This window comes from Schistocerca piceifrons, chromosome 4, assembly GCF_021461385.2.
Source record: "Schistocerca piceifrons isolate TAMUIC-IGC-003096 chromosome 4, iqSchPice1.1, whole genome shotgun sequence".
In the NCBI taxonomy this organism is placed as follows: domain Eukaryota; kingdom Metazoa; phylum Arthropoda; class Insecta; order Orthoptera; family Acrididae; genus Schistocerca; species Schistocerca piceifrons.
Genome location: NC_060141.1, coordinates 249425624 through 249449712, shown reverse-complemented (window position 1 = coordinate 249449712; position 24089 = coordinate 249425624). Strand labels below are relative to the sequence as shown.

The 24089-nt window shown below is 39.1% G+C and overlaps 1 protein-coding gene across 2 annotated transcripts in view; it reads left to right on the top strand.

Moving 5' to 3' along the window:
• LOC124795059 (xenotropic and polytropic retrovirus receptor 1) overlaps nucleotides 1–24089 on the top strand; it is a 265327-nt gene that overhangs the window by 173489 nt on the left and 67749 nt on the right. For both annotated transcript variants that reach the window (XM_047258858.1, XM_047258857.1), the window contains exons 2-5: nucleotides 17272–17361; nucleotides 17562–17715; nucleotides 17805–18052; nucleotides 23093–23354. In XM_047258858.1, the coding sequence (XP_047114814.1) occupies nucleotides 17293–17361; nucleotides 17562–17715; nucleotides 17805–18052; nucleotides 23093–23354 (733 nt within the window). In that variant the 5' untranslated portion in view covers nucleotides 17272–17292. The remainder of the gene's footprint in view (nucleotides 1–17271; nucleotides 17362–17561; nucleotides 17716–17804; nucleotides 18053–23092; nucleotides 23355–24089) is intronic.

The window sequence follows — 24089 nt, the reverse complement described above, 5'->3', positions numbered from 1 at the left end:
CACAGCTGACATTTAGGTTGGTTTTGATAACTAAGAACCAGTAATTATAATACCAAGTATCTCACTCCTGACCTTAACTTTACATTGACGCTTATGTTCCACCTGCCTAAGCAATCGTGTTTTCTCGCTAGACCAATAATGAATGTTCTTTGTATCCAGCTGTCTTTTGTTTGTGGAAGAACTTATAGGTGAAAAGAAAATGGTGGTGGTAGTTCTGGTTGGAGAGGATTTGCTGTTGTGCCTACTGACGGAACTGTGCACGATTCTGGAAATCGTTTCTGTGCGATTCTTGGCGTAAATGTGCGTGATAAGGATGGAAATTGTGATGTATTGGATTGCTATGTACACTGGTTTTATAAATGGCAAGCAGCCGTGTTCTCAAGTGTGGATTCGCTGAAACAGAAGCGAGAACAGTAACTTGGGAGCCTCGTCCGTGTGAGGCTTACGACGATTGCGTTGCCTTGGGTTGAAATTTCCCGTTTCCTGAGTCATCACAACAAGATGCGGTAACACCCGTCTGGAAGGCCGGTTCATGTCAGGACATCGCTTTCTGTAGAGTTTCTCTTCCTAAGTAACATGAGCCTACTTTCAACCACAATAAAAGTAATGATGATGCAGTTTTTAATAAAGAACTGCCTTTTCTGTGCGCAAAATATAGTTTAAAAGTACTAGGGAACTTTACTACAGTACCTGTCATGTGAATACGAAAGTATTATTGCAGTTACCATTCTGCCAATTTTCCTTCTCCACAGACGAATAGCATTTCCATCTTCCGCTCGTTGGTTTGGATTGTACTCACATAAACCCTCAACTGAAGATAGTTGACTGAATGACTGGTGTGTATTTTTCATATTTCTCCATTTGTTGGTTGTCAACTCCAGACAATTGACCAGATGTATTACTCTGGGTACTTACACTGTGTACTAGTTTAGGAGAGTTAATGTCCATTTTGTGTCACGTTTTTAATAATGCCATATTTTCGTGGGAACGGTACACAGTGATACGTTTTTGAACAGTCCTGAGGAGAGGAAGTAAATTACCGAATAAAAAGCATAGGTTTCTTTTTAAATTAGACGTACTGCTCATCATATCCTAGTAATGAACAAAGTTAAAAGTATGGCACAAGCTGATTAATGTCCCCTCGTACTTAAACAACATTTGTTTGACACATTCTAGCCGGTCGGAGTGGCCGAGCGGTTGTAGGCGCTACAGTCTGGAACCGAGCGACCGCTACAGTCGCAGGTTCGAATCTTGCCTCGAGCATGGATGTGTGTGATGTCCTTAGGTTAGTTAGGTTTAAGTAGCTCTAAGTTCTAGGGGACTGATGACCTCAGAAGTTAAGTCCCATAATGCTCAGAGCTATTTGAACGATTTTTGACACACTTTTTTTAATTTTTCTTCTGGACAAAAAGTTATTGGTGTGGTCAAGATAAATACGACACATTGTTTATGTGTAACTCTTTGTGTCCCAAATCTGTTGTCTGTTAATGCATTGTCGTAGCAATTACATGAATATTGCGACAGATTTGCATTGTTCCTCAACTACCGACAAGTAGTTTCAACAGAAAGAATGCCGCATGGTGGTATGATATCCAATACGTGTTCAGCCTCTGAGGTATGTACTGGTAACTCGTATAGTCATGACAGCCATCTCTGGTACACTACAGAACCAGCATCTGTCGGGGGAGATCTGTCCGGTTTTCCAGTCTAGGGAGTGCACCTTTGTCCCTGTGGGGGTCGCCGGGTAGTTGAGCCCTTCAGCAGACACGTTGCTTGTAGACTGCCGCATGTTGGGGGGCCACAAAAAGAATGAGCGATGGAAAAGTTCAAATGGCTCTAGCACTATGGGACTTAGCTGCTGTGGACATCAGTCCCCTAGAACTTAGAACTACTTAAACCTAACTAACCTAACGACTCACACACATCCATGCCCGAGGCAGGATTCGAACTTGCGACCGTAGCGATCGCGCGGTTCCAGACTGTAGCGCCTAGAACCGCTCGGCGACTCCGGCCGGCGATGGAAAAGTGACTTAACTTTTCCGCGCTCAATTTGCGTTAAAATATTTGTGCAATTTTTGTTATTACTGACAACAGTGACTACTCGTATGTCATGTTTTATAAGAGTTAACATTCATGGAATGTACAATCATGCACACAATACAACAATAATCGTAGCAGTTACGACCTTCTAGGGTCCCTAGTGAATCGCCAATGCTTACAAAATGGCAAGAGATGGATTTTGAGGCTTCAAGGGAAACGGACGCCAGACTAGAACCGTACCGAGGTAATTCTGCGCCCCTGGTAGAACTGCAAAATCTGCGCGCTTCCCGTCCCACTCCCTGCGGAACTACCTTCTAACATTTTTTCTTCGCAGATTTATCAAATTTTATAATTTTGGAAGTAAGTTTAATAGAAATGAAGCATTATTTAAAATATTAATGAAATATAATGATGAAAAGTATTGTATTCAATAAATTAATGTGGCACTGTAGCAATTACAAATTGTATATACTTTCCAAAAAACTGAAATTAAAAGAATGTGTTACTGTTTATGAAAATTACTGTACATCGATTTTAGTTCAAATGGTTCAAATGGCTCTGAGCACTATGCAACTTAACTTCTGAGGTCATCAGTTGCCTAGAACTTAGAACTAATTAAACCTAACTAACCTAAGGACATCACAAACATCAGTGCCGGTCGCTCGGTTCCAGACTGTAGCGCCTAGAACCGCACGGCCACTCCGGCCGGCATCAATTTTAGTGTTAAGTATAATAAAGAACAGATTTCATTCGCATCTTCCAAATTATTAATAGCCATCTCTCAGCAGAAATCGGCAAAAAGCGCTAGCCTTTGGTCAAACAGCATATCTGCTTCAGCATCCATCAGGGTGACGCAGTTCAATGCAGCTCGTGCAAATATAAAGGAAATGCAGTGAAATCAACGGGAACAAAGAACTGAAATGGACTTAACATTTATTTACAATGAAAAATACATTTCTAGAAGATGTTGAAAGTGACCCCTTGCAACATCAATACACAACTGTGCACGTCTATGGATAGTCAGATACACCCGGCGTAAAGTTCTGATATCGATGGCGGCAACTTGACGACTGATGTCTTTCAGTTCTTGTATTGTGTGCGGATTTTTTTTTATAGACACTTTCTCTAAAGTGTCCCCACAGAAAAAAAACAGCATGTTCTTAGATCTGGCGAACGTGGTGGCCAAAAGTGTTTGCTGCAGTTCGTTCCTCAGCGCAGAGTACATGGACTCGTTCCAGGGATACCTTAGAAGTGTGGCATGTTGCCCCATCTTCCTGAAAGAAGCAGTATAGTCTTTCATATTCAGGGACTTGAGCACAAAAAGTATCAAAAATTTCCATATAAGCAGCCGTGTTGATGGCAGTGTCAGAAAATATCGGTCCAATGTTGCGAGTTCCTGTTACACCGCACCGAACGCCAATTTTTTCATCATGGAGTGGTTGCTGACACGCAATGTTAGGGTTCTGTGAATTCTCATTAACGGAAAGATCAAGCCATGCCTCATCACTCATGATGTAATGGAAATAGTCTAATAAACAATCACTGATGTTATTCAAAAGCACTGTGCAGTAATCTAACGTTTCTGACTGTCATCCTCACGTAATTTCTGCACAACCGTCACACCACATGGCTTCAAAAAAAAGACTTTCCAATATCCGCTAGCAGCTCCTCCTGCTCACATGCGACTGTTGAGCCAATTTATGTTTAGCCTTCTACGGGCTCTGAATAGTTCTTTGGCGAATGTCTGCAGTAACGTCTGGCGTGCGAACTGAAGGAATTCTTTGCCGTTTTACGTTTTCACAGATCCGTAGTTGCCCCAATTTTTATACAGACTCTGTATTGCTCTCTTTGCTGGTAGTCCTATCCGGATACATGACCCCGAAAATTTCGCCTGTTTCCTTAATAGAACTTGTTTTCACATATTAAGGGCTTATTTTAATAGTGGTACAAGTCCATTTTTGTTCATATTGAGATACAGAGTCCTAAAGTTAAATGAGCGCTGAAAAATCTGCAGCTCAGATACCAGAAATATTCAAGCACATGGCTTCTTGCTAGAGATGAACCTTTCTTTCTGTTTGTTTGGCTCATTAATTTCAGAAGCATTATAGACAGAAAAGTGGAGGTAATGTACTTGTACCACTATTGAAATAAGCCCTTCATATGTTTCCGCAATTTCAGTTCTTTCTTCTATAGAGTAAGTCATTTTGCAAACCGCAAAGAGAAACATCTAACTTTTCCGATGAAATAAACACAAATGCTGACAGAAACATGCTAACCATTGATTACTGCATAAAACTGCCCACTATTGTAGCTGTTTACTCCTATTTCTAAAGTCGAAATATTGTATTCGCATTCAAAGGGAAGGCGGGCGACTTTTAACTGCGCCAGCCTATGAAATACCGCAGCGAAATAGCAGCAAGGACTCCATTGTTGAATATGGCGAACTGTGGAAACCAAGCTTGGTGTTATCACATAAATAATATTAGCGATACGCGCCTGTTCGGTAGTAGTAACTTTTTTTATTAGGCTATTTGGACAAAATGTTACTGTGACGACAGTGAGCATTTACATTCGCGGACCGAGGATAAGGCGGCTTCTCGTAACAGACCATAGTTACAGGAGGGTTTGCGGAACATCCATTCCTCTTCCTATTTCTTAACTCTTCTTTCTTTTTGCAATCACTTTTTGCGCCCTCTCTGCGGCTGCGACTTAGACAGAGGGCCTGTCTCACCACCCCAATTGGCATGATAATATGCCGAACATCTATCCTTTTCAATGAGAACTCTGTCTAAGAACTAAGACAAAGCTTTTCTTGGAGAGACGCGGTATAAGTTGCTCACACATGACATACCGTTACGACATTCCGGGCACTGAAAGTAAGTTACTGGATACATGAAAGATACTTACTGTTTAGCAGGAAATGGTGTACACCAGGAGAGGTATACCATTCGTGGAAGGAGCGTGGGTGTACCATTGCTTGCTCTGTCTGATCACAAATGTCCAGGATTGACCATTAGATGTCAACCGTACTTGCTTTTATACACGCATCAAAAAAAGTTTTGTATCACCTCGGTTCCGAGAGTTCCAGTACCTGTACAGAAAATTCGAATAGAGATCAACATAAACAACATATCCGTCCTTTTTATTGCTCATGAAAACCACATATTGCATGTTGTACCACCATACAGCGAGACCTACAGAGGTAGTGGTCCACGTTACTGTACATACCACTATTTCTAATACCCAGTAGCACGTCCTCTTGCATTGATGCATGCCTGTATTCGTCGTGGCATACTATCCACAAGTTCAACAAGCCACTGTTGGTCCACATTGTCCCACTCTTCAACGGCGATTCGGCGTAGATCCCTCAGAGTGATTGGTGGATCACGTCGTCCATAAACAGCCCTTTTCAATCCGTCCCAGGCATGTTCGATAGGGTTTATGTCAGGAGAACATACTGGGCACTCTAGAAGAGCGATTTCGTTATGCTGAAGGAAATCATTCACAAGACGTGCACAGGGGGGGCGCGAATTGTCGTCCATGAAGACGAATGCCTCGCCAATATGCTGCCGATATGGTTGCATTATCGGGCGGAGGATTGCATTCACGTATCGTACAGCCGTTATGGCGCCTTCCATGACCGCCAGCGGCGTACGTCGGCCCCACATAATGCCACCCCAAAATAGCAGGGAACCTCCAATTTGCTGCACTCTCTGGAAAATGTGTCTAAGGCATTCAGCCTGACCGGATTGCCTCCAAACACGTCTCCGACGATTGTCTGCTTGAAGGCAAATGCGACACTCATCGGCGAAGAGAACATGATGCCAATCCTGAGCGGTCCATTCGGCATGTTGTTGGGCCCATCTACATCGCGCTGCATGGTGTCGTGGTTGCAAAGATGGACTTCGCCATGGACGTCAGGAATGAAGTTGCGCATCATGCAGCCTATTGCGCACAGTTTGTCGTAACACGACGTCCTGTAGCTGCACGAAAAGCATTATTCAACATGGTGGCGTTGCTGTCAGAGTTCCTCCGAGTCATAATCCGTACGTAGCGGTCATCCACTGCAGTAGTAGCGGCCTAATCGAGGCATGTCATCGACAGTTCCTGTCCCACTGTATCTCCTCCATGTCCGAACAAAATCGCTTTGGTTCACTCCGAGACGCCTGGACACTTCCCTTGTTGAGAGCCCTTCCTGGCACAAAGTAACAATGCGGACGCGATCAGGCCCCGGTATTACCCGTCTAGGCATGATTGAACTACAGACTACACGAGCCGTGTACCTCCTTCCTGGTAGAACAACTGGAATTGATTGGCTGTCGGACCCCTTTCGTCTAATAGGTGCTGTTCATGCATGGTTGTTAACATCTTTGGACGGGTTTAATGACATCTCTGAACAGTCAAAGGGACTGTCTGTGATACTTTATCCACAGTCAACGTCTATCTTCAGGAGTTCTGGGAACTGGGGTGAGGCAAAACTTTTTTGATGTGTATGTTTGTAAATGGAGTCAGTGAGATTAAATGTAAAACAAAGAGATAGGCTAACGAGGACTGTCAAACTCTGCGGAAAACTCAAATCCGCTAAGATGGAAAGTACAGCTGTATGCAAGATTATTTAGGGAAGTCACCTCCAACAAAATCAAAAATTGTAGATAAACATTCCACTGACCCAAGGGAGGGGTCACAGTGTTTGGTTCTAACGCGGCACCAGTCCTCTGCTCTCCCTTTGGCTACTGACCTCAAGCAGTTGCAGTTGATATTTATTTGTGTCATATGATCACTGTTTGCTCGCTGTGCAACACGTTGCACCTACACAAGATGCAATAGACTCTGATGCTCTCACAAATCTTGTAGAACAGCTCGCATGATCATTTCTCCTCCTAGGAGGCTTCAATGTCCATCATGTCTTGTGGGTCTTGACCTCTACTTGGCCTTGGGGTTGGGTGTTGGAGAGCCTCATGATGTCTCACGAACTGTGTATCCTCGACACAGGTACTCACACTCATTTCTGTACTGCTACTGGGTCATTCTCAGCCATTGACTTCTCTTTCTGCCCTCCCACCCTTGCAGACTATGTTCAGTGAGAGGTCATTGATGACCTTCATTCCAGTGACCACTTCCCACTCCGTATTCACCTACTGGATGGAGCAGTACCTGAAGAGAAGCCACCAAAATGGGTGATCAGCAGGGCTAACTGGATGCTGTTCAGCTAGCTGGCTGTGTTTCAACAATGCGGCAGCATCCAAGGGTTGGTGGAGCTCATCACATGAGTGATCCATCATGTCGCCGACCTATCCATCACAAAGTCCTCAGGTAATCTTAAGAGGCGATCTGTCCCTTGGTGGACAGATGAGTGCCATTCAGCAATCTGGGACGATCATGTGGCTCTTAGACATTTTAAATGCCGACTGACAGCAGACAACCTCAGATCCTTTCGAGTCAAGAGGGCCAAGGCTCAACGTGTTATTAAGGAGAGTAAGGAAAGGTTATGGACTCCACCAATTGTTTCACTTCTTCTGCAAAAGTATGGGAATTTATTCAGAGGATTTCCAGTAAATGCAGTCGTGTACCAATAGCAGCAGTGCTGAAACAGGGGTGTCTCGAAACAACACCTAGAGACATAGCTCAGACGCTGGCGAGCATTTTGTAAAAACTACCGCCAAGATCCGGCGTTTCGTCGTTACTGTGCGACTGTAGAAAGGGGGAAGTTGGACTTCAGATCCAACAGTTCTGAGGCCTACAACTCTCGTTTCTCCATTTGGGAGCTCAAATCAGCACTGACTGAAACTCCTGACACTACACCTGGTCACGACCAGATGTGATTCTGCATGCTTAAACATTTGCCAGTGGCTTCAAAGGAAATCCTCCTCAAATGTTTTAATCTCATGTGGCAGACGGGCAACTTCTCCAACACGTGGAGGAAGGCAATTCTGACACCTCTCCTCAAACCAGGAAAGGACCATACATGTGCCAGTAGTTATCGGAGTATTGCCTTAACGAGCTGTGCAGGAAAGACCATGGTTAACTGTCGTCTGTTCTGGTTGTTAGAAACCACACAACTCCTTAGCTGCTCTCTGTGTTGATTCCTGAGATTTCAGTCAATTGTTGACAACCTGACCCTGCTAGAGACAGCTATTTGGCAGGATTTCCTTTGTACACATCTCTGTGTCAGCATATTCTTTGATACCAGTAATGCCATGCAGTACTACTTGCAGGCACTGTATTCTCTCACAATTACATTAATGGGGCTTTCGTGGCCACCACCTCATCTTCATATGGTCTTTCCTGTCTCAACGGGTTTTTAGGACCCAATTTGGTAATGCACTGTCAGATTGACTTGAGCAGGAGAATGGTGTCCCTCAGGGCAGTGTTTTAAGAGTTACCCTCTTTGACATAGCCATAAACAGTATCACGTATATAAGGATTCCTGTGCAGTGCTCCTTATTGGTGGATGATTTTTCTGTTTTCTGTTCCCTCTCTTCCTTTTCAACAGTAAGCCATCAGTTACAACATACATTGTGCAGGTTAGAGGAGTGGGCTGAAAAGACGGGGACTCAGTTTTCATCAGCCAAGTGTGTTTGTGTTCATTTTAATCATCATGTTTTTAATTTACCTGTCTTACATGTTAGGGACACCGTCCTACACTTTAGAGACTCAGTGAGGTTTTGGGCCTTGTTTTTGACTGCAAATTATCGTGGTTACACCACCTGAGAGATCTGAAAGCCAGAACCCTGAAGGCATTGATCATGAAGTGCCTTAGCCACAGGTCTTGGGGAGTGGACAGTGGATGTATCCTACAGTTTTATAGGCTTTCGTGCATTTGTGGTTGGACTATGTGTGCATAGTGTAAAGATCATCAAGAGTTTCTTGTTTAAAGATCATTGACATTGTTGACCATGAGGGGACTCAGCTAGCCATGGGTGCTTGTAGAGCCAGCCCCATACTGAGTCTCTGTGCTGAGGCTCTGCCATTCACGATCTGGCAGCAGCTCCTCATGGTGCATCGGTATGTACGTAAATTCCTCACAGCTCCGATTTCACCTGCATACCATACTGTTGATTAGATTAGATTAGATTAGATTAGATTAGATTAGATTAATACTAGTTCCATGGATCATGAATACGATATTTCGTAATGATGTGGAACGAGTCGAATTTTCCAATACATGACATAATTAGGTTAATTTAACAACATACTTAAGTTAATAAAACAATTTTTTTGTGTTTTTTGTTTTTCTTTATTTTTTGTTTTTCTTTATTTTTATTTTTATTTTTTTTATTTTATTTTTTTTATTATTTTTTTTTAATATTTTTTTTTTAATATTTTTGTTTTTTTTTCCTTTTTTTCTTAATTTATATCTAAAAATTCCTCTATGGAGTAGAAGGAGTTGTCATTCAGAAATTCTTTTAATTTCTTCTTAAATACTTGTTGGTTATCTGTCAGACTTTTGATACTATTTGGTAAGTGACCAAAAACTTTAGTGCCAGTATAATTCACCCCTTTCTGTGCCAAAGTTAGATTTAATCTTGAATAGTGAAGATCGTCCTTTCTCCTAGTATTGTAGTTATGCACACTGCTATTACTTTTGAATTGGGTTTGGTTGTTAATAACAAATTTCATAAGAGAGTATATATACTGAGAAGCTACTGTCAATATCCCTAGATCCTTAAATAAATGTCGGCAGGATGTTCTTGGGTGGACTCCAGCTATTATTCTGATTACACGCTTTTGTGCAATAAATACTTTATTCCTTAGTGATGAATTACCCCAAAATATGATGCCATATGAAAGCAATGAGTGAAAATAGGCGTAGTAAGCTAATTTACTAAGATGTTTATCACCAAAATTTGCAATGACCCTTATTGCATAAGTAGCTGAACTCAAACGTTTCAGCAGATCATCAATGTGTTTCTTCCAATTTAATCTCTCATCAATGGACATACCTAAAAATTTGGAATATTCTACCTTAGCTATATGCTTCTGATTAAGGTCTATATTTATTAATGGCGTCATACCATTCACTGTACGGAACTGTATGTACTGTGTCTTATCAAAATTCAGTGAGAGTCCACCAATGGAATGCCTTTCCCCCAACCATCCATGAGCCACAACGCTGTTTGGGATCTGCATGCAGTGTGTGTTGGAGTCAGTCAACATGGAGCAAGTACAACACCAAATCCAGGGGTTCCATTGTCTGCCACCTTGGCTGCTGTAGGGGCCTAGCATAATTTTAGATTTAGTGCAGTGCAGAAAACATTGCACTCCTGCTTCTGTTTTTAATGTGATGTTTTGCAATATTTTATATGAGCACCATAACAATGTAGCTGTCTTTAAGGGTGGGTCCAAGCAAGGGAACTTCATTGGTTACTCTGTTGTTTTCCTGGATCATGTATTCAAGGTCAGAATGCCTCAAGAATTTACTGTCTTCAATGCAGAATTATATGTGATCTTGCAGGCACTGGAACAGATGAGACATTCTTCCAGTGCTAAATTTCTTGTCTGTTCAGATTCTCCGAGTGCCCTTCACTCTCTACAACATTTGTACCCAGCAGACAAAGTCATCCAGAATATCAGGACACACTCCTCCAACTACAACTGGGGAAGGAGGTGTCTTTCTGCTGGGTACCAGACTATATGAGTATTTCAGAGAATGAAAGGACAGATCTAGCACCCAAGGAGTCATGTCATGACCCTAAGTTCTTTCAGTGTGCCATCTCCGTGCATGCTATAACCTTGCTGTTGAGGTACAAAGCCATGCGTTGATGGGAAGATGAGTGGCTGGAAGTGACTGACAATAAGCTCCACGTATCAAAGCCCACAACTCAGCCATGACAAACTTCTTTCCAGCCTTGTAGAAAGGATGAGGTCCTTCTTATTCATCTTTCCATAGGCCATAGTCCTATGATGCATAATTTCTTACTCCTGTGAGAAGACCCTCCAATGTGGGGTGCTTGTGGTGTACAGATAACTGTGCACAACATTTTATTGGATTGTATAGTATTATCCAACCAGCAAGCTGCTGCAGATTTGTCACAGAATCTTCCCACTATTTTAAGTGATGTTCAAATGAATGCGGTTTGAGTTTTAAAGTTTTATGAACTGCCCATGATTTTTAACAAAATTTCCTCATTCATTTGTTTCAATAAGTGTAAGGACACTGATGACCCCGCTGTTAAGCACCCATGAAAAAGAGAGAGAGAGAGAGAGAGAGAGAGAGAGAGAGAGAGAGAGAGAGAGAGAGAGAGAGACAAAACAGAAGTAATATCTGGCATTCAACAAGGAGGTATTACAGGCCTTCTGCATTTCCAGATGTATGTTAATGATGTAGGAGACAATCTGAGCAGCCGTCTTAGATTGGTTCTAGATGATGCTGTCAATTGCCATCTTGTAAAGTTATCAGATGATCAAAACCAAATGCAAAAAGATTTAGACAAGATATCTGTATGGTGTGAAAGTGAAAATTTACTCTATATAATGTGTGTTGAAGTCATGCATATGAGTACTAGGAGTCCTCTAAATTTTGGTTACATCATAAATCACACAAATCTAAAGGCTGTAAATTCAACCAAATACTTAGGATTACAATTACAAACAGTTTAGACTGGAATGATCACATAGGTAATCTTGAGGGAAAGTAAACAAAAGTCTGTGATTTATTGCCAGAACGCTTAGAAAATGCAACAAATTCGTTAAAGAGAATGCTTACAGTAAGCTTGTCCGCCCTCTTCTGGGGTACTGCTATACTGTGTGGGATTTGCATCAGATAGGATTGATGGAGGACATCAAAAAAGTCCAGAGAAAGGCAGCTTGTTTTATATTATCATGAAATAGGGGAGATTCTTCCGTGGAGGTGGTGGTGGTGGTGGTGGTGGTGGTGGTTAGTGTTTAACGTCCCGTCGACAACGAGGTCATTAGAGACGGAGCGCAAGCTCGGGTTAGGGAAGGATTGGGAAGGAAATTGGCCGTGCCCTTTCAAAGGAACCATCCCGGCATTTGCCTGAAACGATTTAGGGAAATCATGGAAAACCTAAATCAGGATGGCTGGAGACGGGATTGAACCGTCGTCCTCCCGAATGCGAGTCCAGTGTGCTAACCACTGTCTTCTGTGGATATGAAAGACAAATTGGCCTGGCAATCGTTAAAAAAAAAGGCATATGTAATTGCAGAAGGACCTTATTATGAAAGTTCAATCAGAAATTTCCCCTCAGTGTGAAAACATTTTTTTGGCACCCACCTACATAGGGAGAAATGATCATCATAAAATAAGATAAATCAGAGCTTGCCCAGAAAGATTCAAGTGTTCATTTTTCCTGTGCCCTGTTCAAGAGTGGAATGGTAGAGAAATAGCATGAAGGTGGTTTGATGAACCCTATGCCATATACATAATTATGAATTGCAAAATAATAATATAGATGTAGATAGAGGTGTAGATGTACTTAGAACGGGTTGTTCAGAACAGAATGAATTCTCATTCAACAATGGAATGTGTGCTGATATGAAACTTCCTGGCAAGTTAAAACAGTGTGTCAGACCTAGAAACAAACCTGGGACCTTTTCTTTGGAAGAAGTAAAGCTGTTTGGATGGGTCATGAGTCATGCTTGGGTAGCTCAGTGGTAGAGCCCTTGCCCACAAAAGGCAAAAGTATCAGGCTCAAATCCCAATCCAGCACACAGTTTTATCCTGCCTGGAAGTTTGGTTGTCCAGACATCCACTCATGAGGCAGTAATAGTAACTATGATTACCAAAGTACAAATGGTGACTGAAACAAGTAGAAGGATTTATTTGTTCAATAAGCTACACAAAGAGTAACTTGAAATATTTATCTCCAGGTTATTGACCAAGCACTGAATGGAACAGTTTGTGATGGGAGAGATCATGCAAGGTATATAGCCTCTATAAAGAAACTTCTAAAGAAATAGAGACTGCTGCACAGTAATTGTAGAAAATGTCAGAGCACTAAAGATAGATAGAAGCTAGCAGAAACACTCAAGTTAGCAAACATGCAATCCACAAAGTCTTAGATGACTAAAATAGTAGAATCTTATTGAAAAACCTCTACAAAAACCAAAGAAATACTGGTTGTCCATAACGAGACACTAAAGTTTGTGTCCAGATACCTACGGGTGACACAGGAACTGTAATTTATGATAGCAAAGCATAAGTGGAAATGATGCACCATATTTTCAAATGTTCCTGTATAAGAAAAATCTGAGAGTGCTGTCTCATTCTCAGTTTAGTTCTTGCACCACTACAAAGATGAGTGATAAAAGTATTAGTGTCATTGATGTTGAGAAACAACAGAAACCACTGAAACTGAACAAAGCTCCAGGTCCTGACAGAATCTCTATCAGATTCTAAACAAGTTCGGTACCAGATCTGGCTCCTCTTTTAAAAATAATGTACTGTAGTTCACTCAAACAGAAAGACTGTGCTCACCAGTCGAAAGAAAGCGTAGATGGAAACTGTTATGAGAAAGTCTACTGACAGATTAGATTAGATTAGTTTTTCGTTCCATAGATCCGTGTTGAGGAGATCCTCGTGGATGTGGAACATGTCACTTTTTTTAAAGCTGAAATAACAATACTAATAGTATGAATATATACAATACATCATTTCTTTCTATTAAAAAATTCGTCAATGGAGTAGAAGGAGTTGGCTGCTAGTAAGTCTTTCAGGCTCCTTTTAAACTGATCTTTATTGGTAACTAAATTTTTTATGTTTGCTGGCAAATTATTGAAGATGAGTGTTCCTGAGTAGTGAACCCTTTTTTTAACTAAAGTAAGTGCTTTTAAGTCCTTGTACAGATCATGTTTGTTCCTGGTATTGTATGTATGAACTGAGCTGTTTGTTGGAAAAAGAGATATATTATTTAGGACAAATTTCATTAAGGAGTAAATATACTGAGCGGCAATAGTTAGTAAACCCAATTCTTTGAAGAGGTTTTTACAGGATGTCCGTGAATTTACTCCACAAATAATACATATTACATGCTTTTGGACTCTGAAAACTTTTGTTTGACTTGAAGAGTTATCCCAAAATATTATACCATATGACATTATGGAATGAAAGTAGGCAAAGTATGCAAGCTTTTTCACCTTTATGTCACCTATGTCTGCTAACACTCGAATTGCAAATACAGATTTGTTAAGACATTTCTGCAGTTCTGTGGTGTGATCCTCCCAACTGAATTTATTATCAAGTTGTAATCCCAGGAATTTAAGACTGCCAACCTCTTCTATCTGCTCTTCTTCATACTTTATGCACATGCTGGGTGGAAACGTCTTACAGGTTCTGAATTGCATATAGTGAGTCTTTTCGAAGTTTAATGTCAGTGAGTTAGCTTTAAACCATTTATTAATATCCATGAAAATATCATTAGCAGATCTTTCTAGAACTACACTCGACATACTATTTATTGCAATACTTGTGTCATCTGCAAACAAAACGAACTCTGCTTCTGGCAGTGTAACTGATAAGAGATCATTAATGTACACAAGAAAAAGCAATGGCCCTAAGATGGATCCTTGTGGGACACCCCATGTAATTTCATCCCATTCTGTTGATGACTGATGACTTGATTCACTAGTCCCTTGCACTGACACCCTTTGTTTCCTATTAGTGAGGTATGACTTGAACTATTTTGCAGCACTGCTCGTTACACCATAGAATTCTAATTTATTTAAAAGGATGTTGCAGTTTACACAATCAAATGCCTTTGACAAATCACAGAAAATACCTGCTGCTTGTAACTTGTTATTTAATGAACTAAGTACATTTTCACTGTAGATGTAAATAGCCTTTTTGATATCAGAACCCTTCAGAAATCCAAACTGTGTTCTTGATAATATGTTATTTGTGGTCAGAAAGTTTCAAGAGTCATCTTTAAGTGACAACTCTATGAATATACAAGAATCTCCTATACATCTCTCCCATAGTGATCATTAGAACAAGATTAGATTAATTACATAACATACAAAAGCATTTACGCAATCATTCTTTCTGCAGTCCATGTGTGAATGGAACAGGAAAAAGCTCAATAACTGGTACAATGGGACATACCATGTGCCATGCACTTCACAGTGGTTTTCAGAGCATAGATATAGATGCCACACCTGTCAACAAAAAGGTGTGCAGGAGCGAACAACACAAAATTACTGTCCAATATATTTATCAGCCATCTGTTGTAGAATCTTAGAAAATATACTGAGTTCACAACTGTACCTTGAGCAGAAAGTCTTTGCCATATAGCATGGCTTCCACAAATGTGACTCATGCAAAATCCAACTTGCATATTTCTCACATGTCATCCTGAAAGCCATGAATCAAGGCATGCAGTCAGGCAGATGCAGTATTCATTGAGTTCTGGGAATCATTTAACTAAGTAACATACCAATGCTTAGTAACACAAGTACATAGAGTACCAAAAAGATTTGTGACTGGATTGAAGATGCCACAATGAAATGTTTTGGGATTCATGTCATTCATATTGTATATTAATGACCAGAAAGACAGTAATAATGATAATGCAGGCTTAGTTACAATTTGCTCGACTGTGTGGGACCCATACCAAATAGCAATCTTCTAGGATGGGTTTACCAGAGTTTTCTAAGCAAACTCCTTCGTACCCTGACTACATTTTCTCAGTACTAATATACTGGAGTCTGCCACCAGCTTTACCCTTAACTATCAACTACCCTATTAATAACTGACAAAATGAGGGGAGAGAAAAATATTCAAGAAAGGAAAAGAATACTGACACTATAAGTCAACAGGAAGTGCAAGGAAGTGAAAGCAAAATGGTTGCAGGAAAAATATGAAGAAATAAAAAACGAAATGGTAGTCAGCACAGATTCAGCATATGAAAAGTCACAATACCTTTTGGTGCACCTAAAATAAGATAACAGTATATGATGTTTAATTTCTAAATTTGAAGAATATGTTTTGGAGTAAAAACTTATTCAGACAGTGAATTTTTAAATTTCTTTCACTCAGTGCTAGAGACTGACATATTACATGTCAGCTAATTGGATCTTGATGTCCACATCACCCATCGAAAGTGAACTATTCTGTCTCTCTTTCGTACTTAATAAGAACACAGTATCTTTGTTAAAGGAACATGAAAAGAAGCTCAATTGGCAGTCAAATAAAACACTAACAAAACAACAGAATATAGAATATAGTGGAACTCATCCGGGGGAGGGAAGGGGGGGGGGGGAGCATTTGCATGAATGTTTCTGCAACCCTCATCAAAAAACCTGTATTTAGTTGTAGCACTAACTCTGTTTGAATGAAAGTAAAGTCATTTTGCACTGTCTGTTGGGAGACCCTGAAGGGCAGTTTCAGCTGCCTAATTGGAAATGTTTTTCCTAGCCCACACACACAATGTATTTAAGTGTGTCTATGTAGGTGACTGTAATGTGTGTATGTGATGTGGAGGTTGGTGTTGGATGCTGATGATAGATGAAGGGAAAGGGTGCAACCCACTGCTGGCACATTGCCTAATCCTCTCAAATAGCACCAAAGGGGTGCTGAGCTCAGTGTCTCCCTCTGGCAGATAGATCACAACCAACAGTATCACATGCCCTCACTCCTACAGAGAAGTTTGGAATTTAATCCAGGATATTGATGCCAAGACCAGCTGTTAGGGTCCTTATGCCATCACCTCTCCTCTACTTTGCCTTAAAGACAAAAGGAAAGTAGCTAACACAACATGGTTTATCTCTCCCCTCCCCCTCCCCTTCCCCATCACAACCCCCTCCACTCCCAGGTGATTGCCCACTCGAGTGCCAGCCTCTTCTAATGTTGCTCAACTTCAGTGATCTGATGAAACCATTGAATTCAATGGGGCAACACACTTGGCAGTGTTCTTGAGAATATCCATTTATGAATGTTGAAAAAAGAATCTTATGTTCATGATTGAAATTATTATTATTATAATTATAATAATTATTATTATTATAATTATAATAATAATTATTATTATAATTATAATAATTATTATTATTATAACTGTAACGTTTGCTATAGGAAAAGACTCCAAACAAACTGTTCAGAATATTCTTTGTGTGTTCTTTCCTCCTTCAAATGACTTTATCTACACTCTTCAAATACTCTTTCTGCTGTTCAGTTACTATTCTTTACACAATAACCTCCACAGTATCATAGAATATTATATGAATTTGTGTGATGTACAGCATATATTATACTGTGTGACTATTTTTCAATAACAGGATGCTTGAATAAACATCACAATGAAGTTTGCCGAGCACTTGGCAGCTCATATTACTCCAGAATGGCGAAAGCAGTACATCAGCTATGAGGTCAGTTCCTTACATTAATATTATCATTCTTTACATGGTGATGGATGCTCAGTTTGCTAAGTACTACTTTGCTTGACAGTATATAAATAGTTTTCTTTTTTTAAGGTGTTAGTTGTTGGTCTACACTTTCAAATATATCTCACAACATTCTGTGGGACATTCAGAGCAGCTAGAGTTTAAATGTTGGCATTTTCTTGCAGGAAATGAAAATGATGCTCTATAACACCGTAGAGGAAGCACCTTCAGCAGAACTTGTGGAGCCTGAGGTTCTCACAAGGCATTTTGCCAATTTTGATGATCACTTTTTCCAGTACTGTGACAATGAACTGAAGAAAATCAATACTTTCTATTCTGGTAATAACAAAATAGTGATTTGTATTCTCATCTTGTTTCTCTGAAAGAAAAATGAAAGAAATTGTCAGCCATGTGTTTTTTATTTGCAGAAAAATTAGCTGAAGCAACACGAAAATTTGCTGCATTACAGAGTGAACTCAAAACAGCTGCACTTGTAGATGGCAAAGTCAGCAAATCAGTCTTCAGGTCAAGTGAAGCTAAGCCTAGTCTTCCTGCAAGGAAAGTACAAGAGCTGAAGCTTGCATTTAGTGAATTTTACCTAAGCTTGATCCTCCTGCAAAACTATCAGACTTTGAATTTCACAGGATTTCGGAAGATCCTCAAAAAACACGATAAGGTGAGTAACACTGTGCTGTTTCTCAAAATGTGTGACTTTTGGTATAATATAATGAAATCAGACTGTCAGAAAATATTTACGCCTGTGGTACTGAGTGCTCTCTTTAAAAAGAATGCATTTACTTTCTGTCTATAATAACATGTTTATTTATATTTAAGGATCTGTACCATTTTATGAAATAATGTGCAATGTTACAGATGAAAAGTCAAACACCATCATTAAACAGAATATTTTATAGTTTTCGGTTATCATTACTTTACTAAAGTTTAACATTTTTAATTGCTCTAAAAATAAGTTCCTCAAAGGAAGCTAAATTTACATTTTAAAAAACTATCTATTTTTATTTACAATTCTTTTTGCAATAACAGTGTTGCTATATATGTAAGTATAAACAAATAACAGAACATGTCCTTTGTAAAAGTTGTTTTTTGTCCCTCAATGTAATCTTTAAAATTCCACACACATATTGTAGCTTTTGAGTGTATATTTAAAAGTAATAACATCAAATGCTTAACATATTTACAGTAGGTATGTCGTGTCATTCAGAGAAAAATCTTAAGGGACCAAATATAGAGACCAGGAAAGTTTAGGCACTAACTCATATTACATTTCAGGCAATTTGGCTATTATGACAATGAAAGTGACAGTTTGTGCAGTCTGTCGGCAACTTTTGTGGGTTAGCATTCAGTACTCTGAGCACAGTTCCTCATTTAAACTGCCAACAAGAGTTATAAAACATTTCCTGGCAATTGTTTTAAAAATTAGTGACCAAAGGGTGGAAAGGACAAGAGAACTCGAATCATACATGATGGATCACACACACTGACACAGGGAAACGGTGATCAAGTTTACAATGTTTATTGACCAATGAAAGAAACGTCTGCTTCAATGATAATAACAAAATCACCATTGCAGTGTCTCACAGGTGTGAAGACTTGTCAGTGTGGTGATTCCAGAATCTGACAAAGTAAAACAATTAGTATCTTCATAGACAAATACACTTGTATGGAAAATATTCTAAGTCCAAATAAGCTATCCATGATAACACCAAGCATATGAACAGAAAAATCTATCCTGGATACAATCTGATTGCACCAAGGGAACAACAATGAAGGCTGAATACAGTGGCATTGGTTCCTACGATGGGCTTTGTGAGTGTCGTAAGATGATGGGGTGAATAGTACCCACTTGAGGGCTAGGAGAGGCTCTCAAAGCTGGAAGAACTGACTTGTGTAGCTCTGGAGCCAACCTTTACAGTGGTCAGTGGCAGAATACTCACATCACTATTTTCTAGTCGTGTGTGTGTGTGGCAGATGTGAATAGTTCCTTTGGAAGAGGCAGCCTCTACTAGCGCTGGAACTACGACCTGGCATCTGTCCATTACTGCAATGGAGCGAGTCCATGCTGCTGAGGTGTGCATGGACTATGTAGGCTGCAGACTTGGTTGAGCTGCCCAGAAGGTTGCCGATCACTTTTGTGAAGATCGCCAGTATAGCAATAGGCAGATCGAATAATGTCACTTGGAACATGAGGAGACTCAAATCTAAATAAATGGAACTGGAAAGAAAGCTGAAGAAGGAAATGTACCAGTTGCAATCCCAACAAAAACAAAGAAAAATGTAAATGAATCAAAGAACTGAATGATTACATCATTAGGTTACCAAAGTACAAATATATGTCCCTGAAGAGACAAAGATAGAAGAGACTGATAACCTGCAAACATCTGCTATGAAAGATTAATATTATGAAAAGGATAGACTTCTACTCACAGTAATAATTACACTTTGAGTCACAGAAAGGCACAATGAAAAGACTGTTACACATTGAGCTGTCAGCCAAAGCCTTCTCCTTCAGAAAAGAAGAAGGCTTTGGCTGAAAGCTCAATTTGTAATCGTCCTTTTGTTGTGATTGTCTCCACTCAATGTGCCATCTTTATGGTGAGTAGCAGTCTCCCTTTTCACAATATTGTTGACGTTCCAAACTGGACTTTCCATTGTTAGATTAATAATACAAACACTTAATGCTATGGACAGTTTTATTGCAACATAGACGTTCAAGGAGGGTCATTACAAAAACAATGGCAATGAAGCTAAACAGTTTAGTTGCATGAATCACAAATATCTTCTTTTGGAGAAGGGATATTTACAAGTATACATTATTTTCTAATAAATGACAAGCTCAAGATTCGATTCAGAGATGCACAGATTTTTAAGGATTTTTTAAAAGATGTGGCAGTAAGGCCTACTAACAGTAAAAGGTGTCCCGTTCCATAAAAACATGGGAGAACTGCCGGATGTCAGTAACATCCTGCCACGATATTTTGGCGCAGAGTTTTCTGGCCATCTTCAGGTGAGTACCACTTTAGTAGTACTGGTGAGTACGCGCTGAGCTCTGTCCTTTTTTTTTGGGGGGGGGGGGGGGGGGGGGAGGAGGATAACGGAATAACCATGAAGCTCAACAACACTGTCCACCAGATAGATGTAGAGCGTGAAGTGCAAGTGCACTTACTACAACAAGAAAGCATAGCAAGTTTGAAGGAATATTTACTGGAAAAGGTTGCCAAAATTACTTGGAGATGATGTGCAAGCATGTAGGTAAGATGTAATCGAAGCCCTCAGGAAAAAGAACAACATAAGAAGCATAAATTATCTGTTTATCTGAATACAGAAAATTGGAGAACCACTAAAAAAACACACACACACAATTCAGAATATACAGAATAGAAAGAAAAAAGAATATGCCAAAAAAGTAATTAAAGCATCACAACACACATGGGACAAATTTGTAGGTCAAATGGAGTAAACATCTTAACAAGGGTAAAAAGGGAACAGAAATAACATATGTGACACACAAAGATGCTACACCTTGTTAATTATCATCAGTGCTGGTAAGGTAGTAAAATAATTGATGCATGGAAAAAAGAGAAGTATTATCTTTGTTCAAGAAAGGTAAGTTTAATGACCATTAAAAAGCAGAAGTATGTGTTCTCAACACTTAATATAGTAATAAATATCAAACTTAAAACAATTTCTGAAATTCTTGTTGATGTGAACATGCTGAACCTATGAAGGGACTATCAACTAAAGACTGTGCTTCTTCTACAAAAGATAATTGTGACAACATTATGAGTCAAGTTACATTCACACATACATTTTACAAAATTCATAAATGAATTGGATAATGTAAACAGAAATAAACTTTCAACTGCAAAGAAAAGTAATGGTTATCCTAGAAAATTAATAAAAGCTATAAGACTCCTATACAGCTAATAGAAGATTTTATAAGATCAAGCATAATAAAAAATGATGAAATTTTAATAACCGAAAGAAAAGACCACATTGGTGTGGTCATAAATATAATCATGAGACAATATTTGAGGAGAACTGTACCAGGCATGAGGCCTGGAGAAAGACGGCATGATGTTTATGAGAAACAGATATATGAAGATATTGGCAGAGATGTACAAATGTTAACATTGTTATAAGCCAAGAACTGGGTATATGTATAGTAATCTGGACAGAGGCTTACATATAACCATGTCTGGGTCGCTGGAGTAAGTAACTAATGATTAATTTAAGATTGTGCCCCATCAACCACATAATATTAAAAAATAAGACCAGGCAAGAAAAGAGTACAGTATTATAAAACTATCAATCTTCCAGCAATCCTATGTGATATTTTTGGGTGCATGGAAGAAACTGTAGATGTAATAAACGCTGCAGAAATGAAATTATGAGAAGAAAATGCAGGTATGGCAAGAAATAAAAGCAGAACCAATCAAATTTATAATAGTGAAGTATTGCAGCAACTGGTATGAGCACATCTGATAGACAGACAACATAACTTTCCAAATTAGGATTTGCCTACAGACTGACCAGTATAAAAGATGTAGAGTGTATCACTTCAAAAACATGGTTATGAATTTAGCTAACAAAACTTCCCAGACAATTTCTTGGTGCTCACATCAATGCGCAGATCACTGCATTGATAAATGTTTTGTGTTAGAACTATAATAAAGTATGCATGTTTTACTTATCATGATGGATGAAGGCTGATGGCAAGACAGGATTCTAAGGAAGCCATAACAAAATTTACTTCAAAAGCACAAATCTGTCTAATCCATAATACTTCATGCACAATACCATGCTATTTGTTTATTGGTGATTATCTTGTCAGACTACAGTTTTCAACCACACACACAGCCTACTGTGAAGCATTACACAGCATCTTCTTACCTAGGTGTCCACACTGTATTAAATTTTTTTGCCCACGTGTAGTTGTCTCTGTCACTTTTGATTTCTTCTTCCCTCACTTTCTTTCTATGACCACTATGCTTTACCTAATCTTTTATTCCTTGATCACCATCCAGCTTTGCTCACTGTCATTACGGCCACTCTTCTTCCTCTTTCTAATTATGAACTGGATTCACAAAATTAACAACCTTGTTAGATAGTCTTATCTAATATGCACTTTGAATTGATTTAATAGTAGCCAGTTAACAGGTAAGATAAAATGTCCAGCATAGAGCAAAACTAGGATGTTAGAATCAATGTGTACATATACTGCAGCCTACTCACTGTGTAAGATACTATGCTGTCTGATTTCCCTACAATATAAATTATCTTTTCCATCTTTTCTTGGCAAAATATGACATTTTATTCTGTAAAATGAACAGAACCTAACTTGCCATATCTGAGTCCTTATGACAACCAACAAAACCTTTTCCTTTCTCAGCTCAATCCCAGATTGCCATGTGACTTTAGTTAAAAAATGTTACTGGATATGGAATTCTAAAGATGTACATAGGACAGTTTCTTACCAACTGATGACAGCCACAGAATACATCCCATGGTAAGGAGTGCCACCTTTACCAAATTTATTGAAGATTTATTGTAAATATTAAAAATGAAATTTCTTGGCATTATGGTACTTCGATTTGCCTCAAAAATAAAAATGGAACACTTTTTGTACAATAAAACTTTCTAACAAATTTATTTGTGCTGATAATATCTCTGTCATTATACTGTCACTTCATTGTAGCTGCTATCAGTTGACTCTGGAGCAAGATGGAGACAGGAAAATGTGGAAACATCACACATATACACCAACAAAGATATTGATCGATTAATCACAGAAACAGAAGGAACTGTGACTCTGGAACTAGAGGGTGGTGATCGACAGAGAGCTATGAAACGACTGCGTGTACCACCTCTTGGAGAGCAACGAAGCCCCTGGATTACTTTCAAAGTGGGTCTCTTCTCCGGCTCCTTCATAGTGCTTTTTCTTGCTGTTGTGCTTTCAGGTTGGAATAATTTTCAGTTCTCATAAAACTGTAATAATCTATAAATACAAAATCTAAATAGTACTTTATTTTATGAAAAGCAAGTTAAAAACCACTGAGATGCAAGATTAGCACACATCCCAAAACATTCAGTCCATTATTGCAAATGAAAATCACATTTTTATTGAAACTTTAAACAACAACCTAGTGCAGACAAGCACTTATCAATTCAAAATAAAAGCAATGAATACTACACATTTCTCTCAGTGTGTTACTGTAATTTTTTATTTATTTTTTTATTTTTTAATGCAAAATATTAGCAGGGAATATATTAGATAGACACTATCAAAGTATTGTGCCATATCTCTTAACTGAACCCATGGTGGAGACATTTATTTGGCTTCTTGCAAATACCAGTAAATGTGGTATAATGTGTACAGAATCATTTAAATTTTTCTTACAGCTTGGCAGTAGGGCTGTTAATGGTTAATATATGTGCTCTTTGACTGCTACAACAAGTTTATTATCAAACCAAACAGCACGAGACTGGAAATTTTTGAATCATTGCTATTTGACTAGCTAATATAATGTGCCAAGTCAAACATTTTGTGTGTGTGACCTGGTAGCCTTACTCTATGAAACTACTGAGGATACCGAATAAAACAATCATTTATAAATAATAGTGGGACACATGCAAAATGTACTGATAAGCCAATAAAATCTTAAATTCAAGAATTAGCATTTTTACAGTTGGGC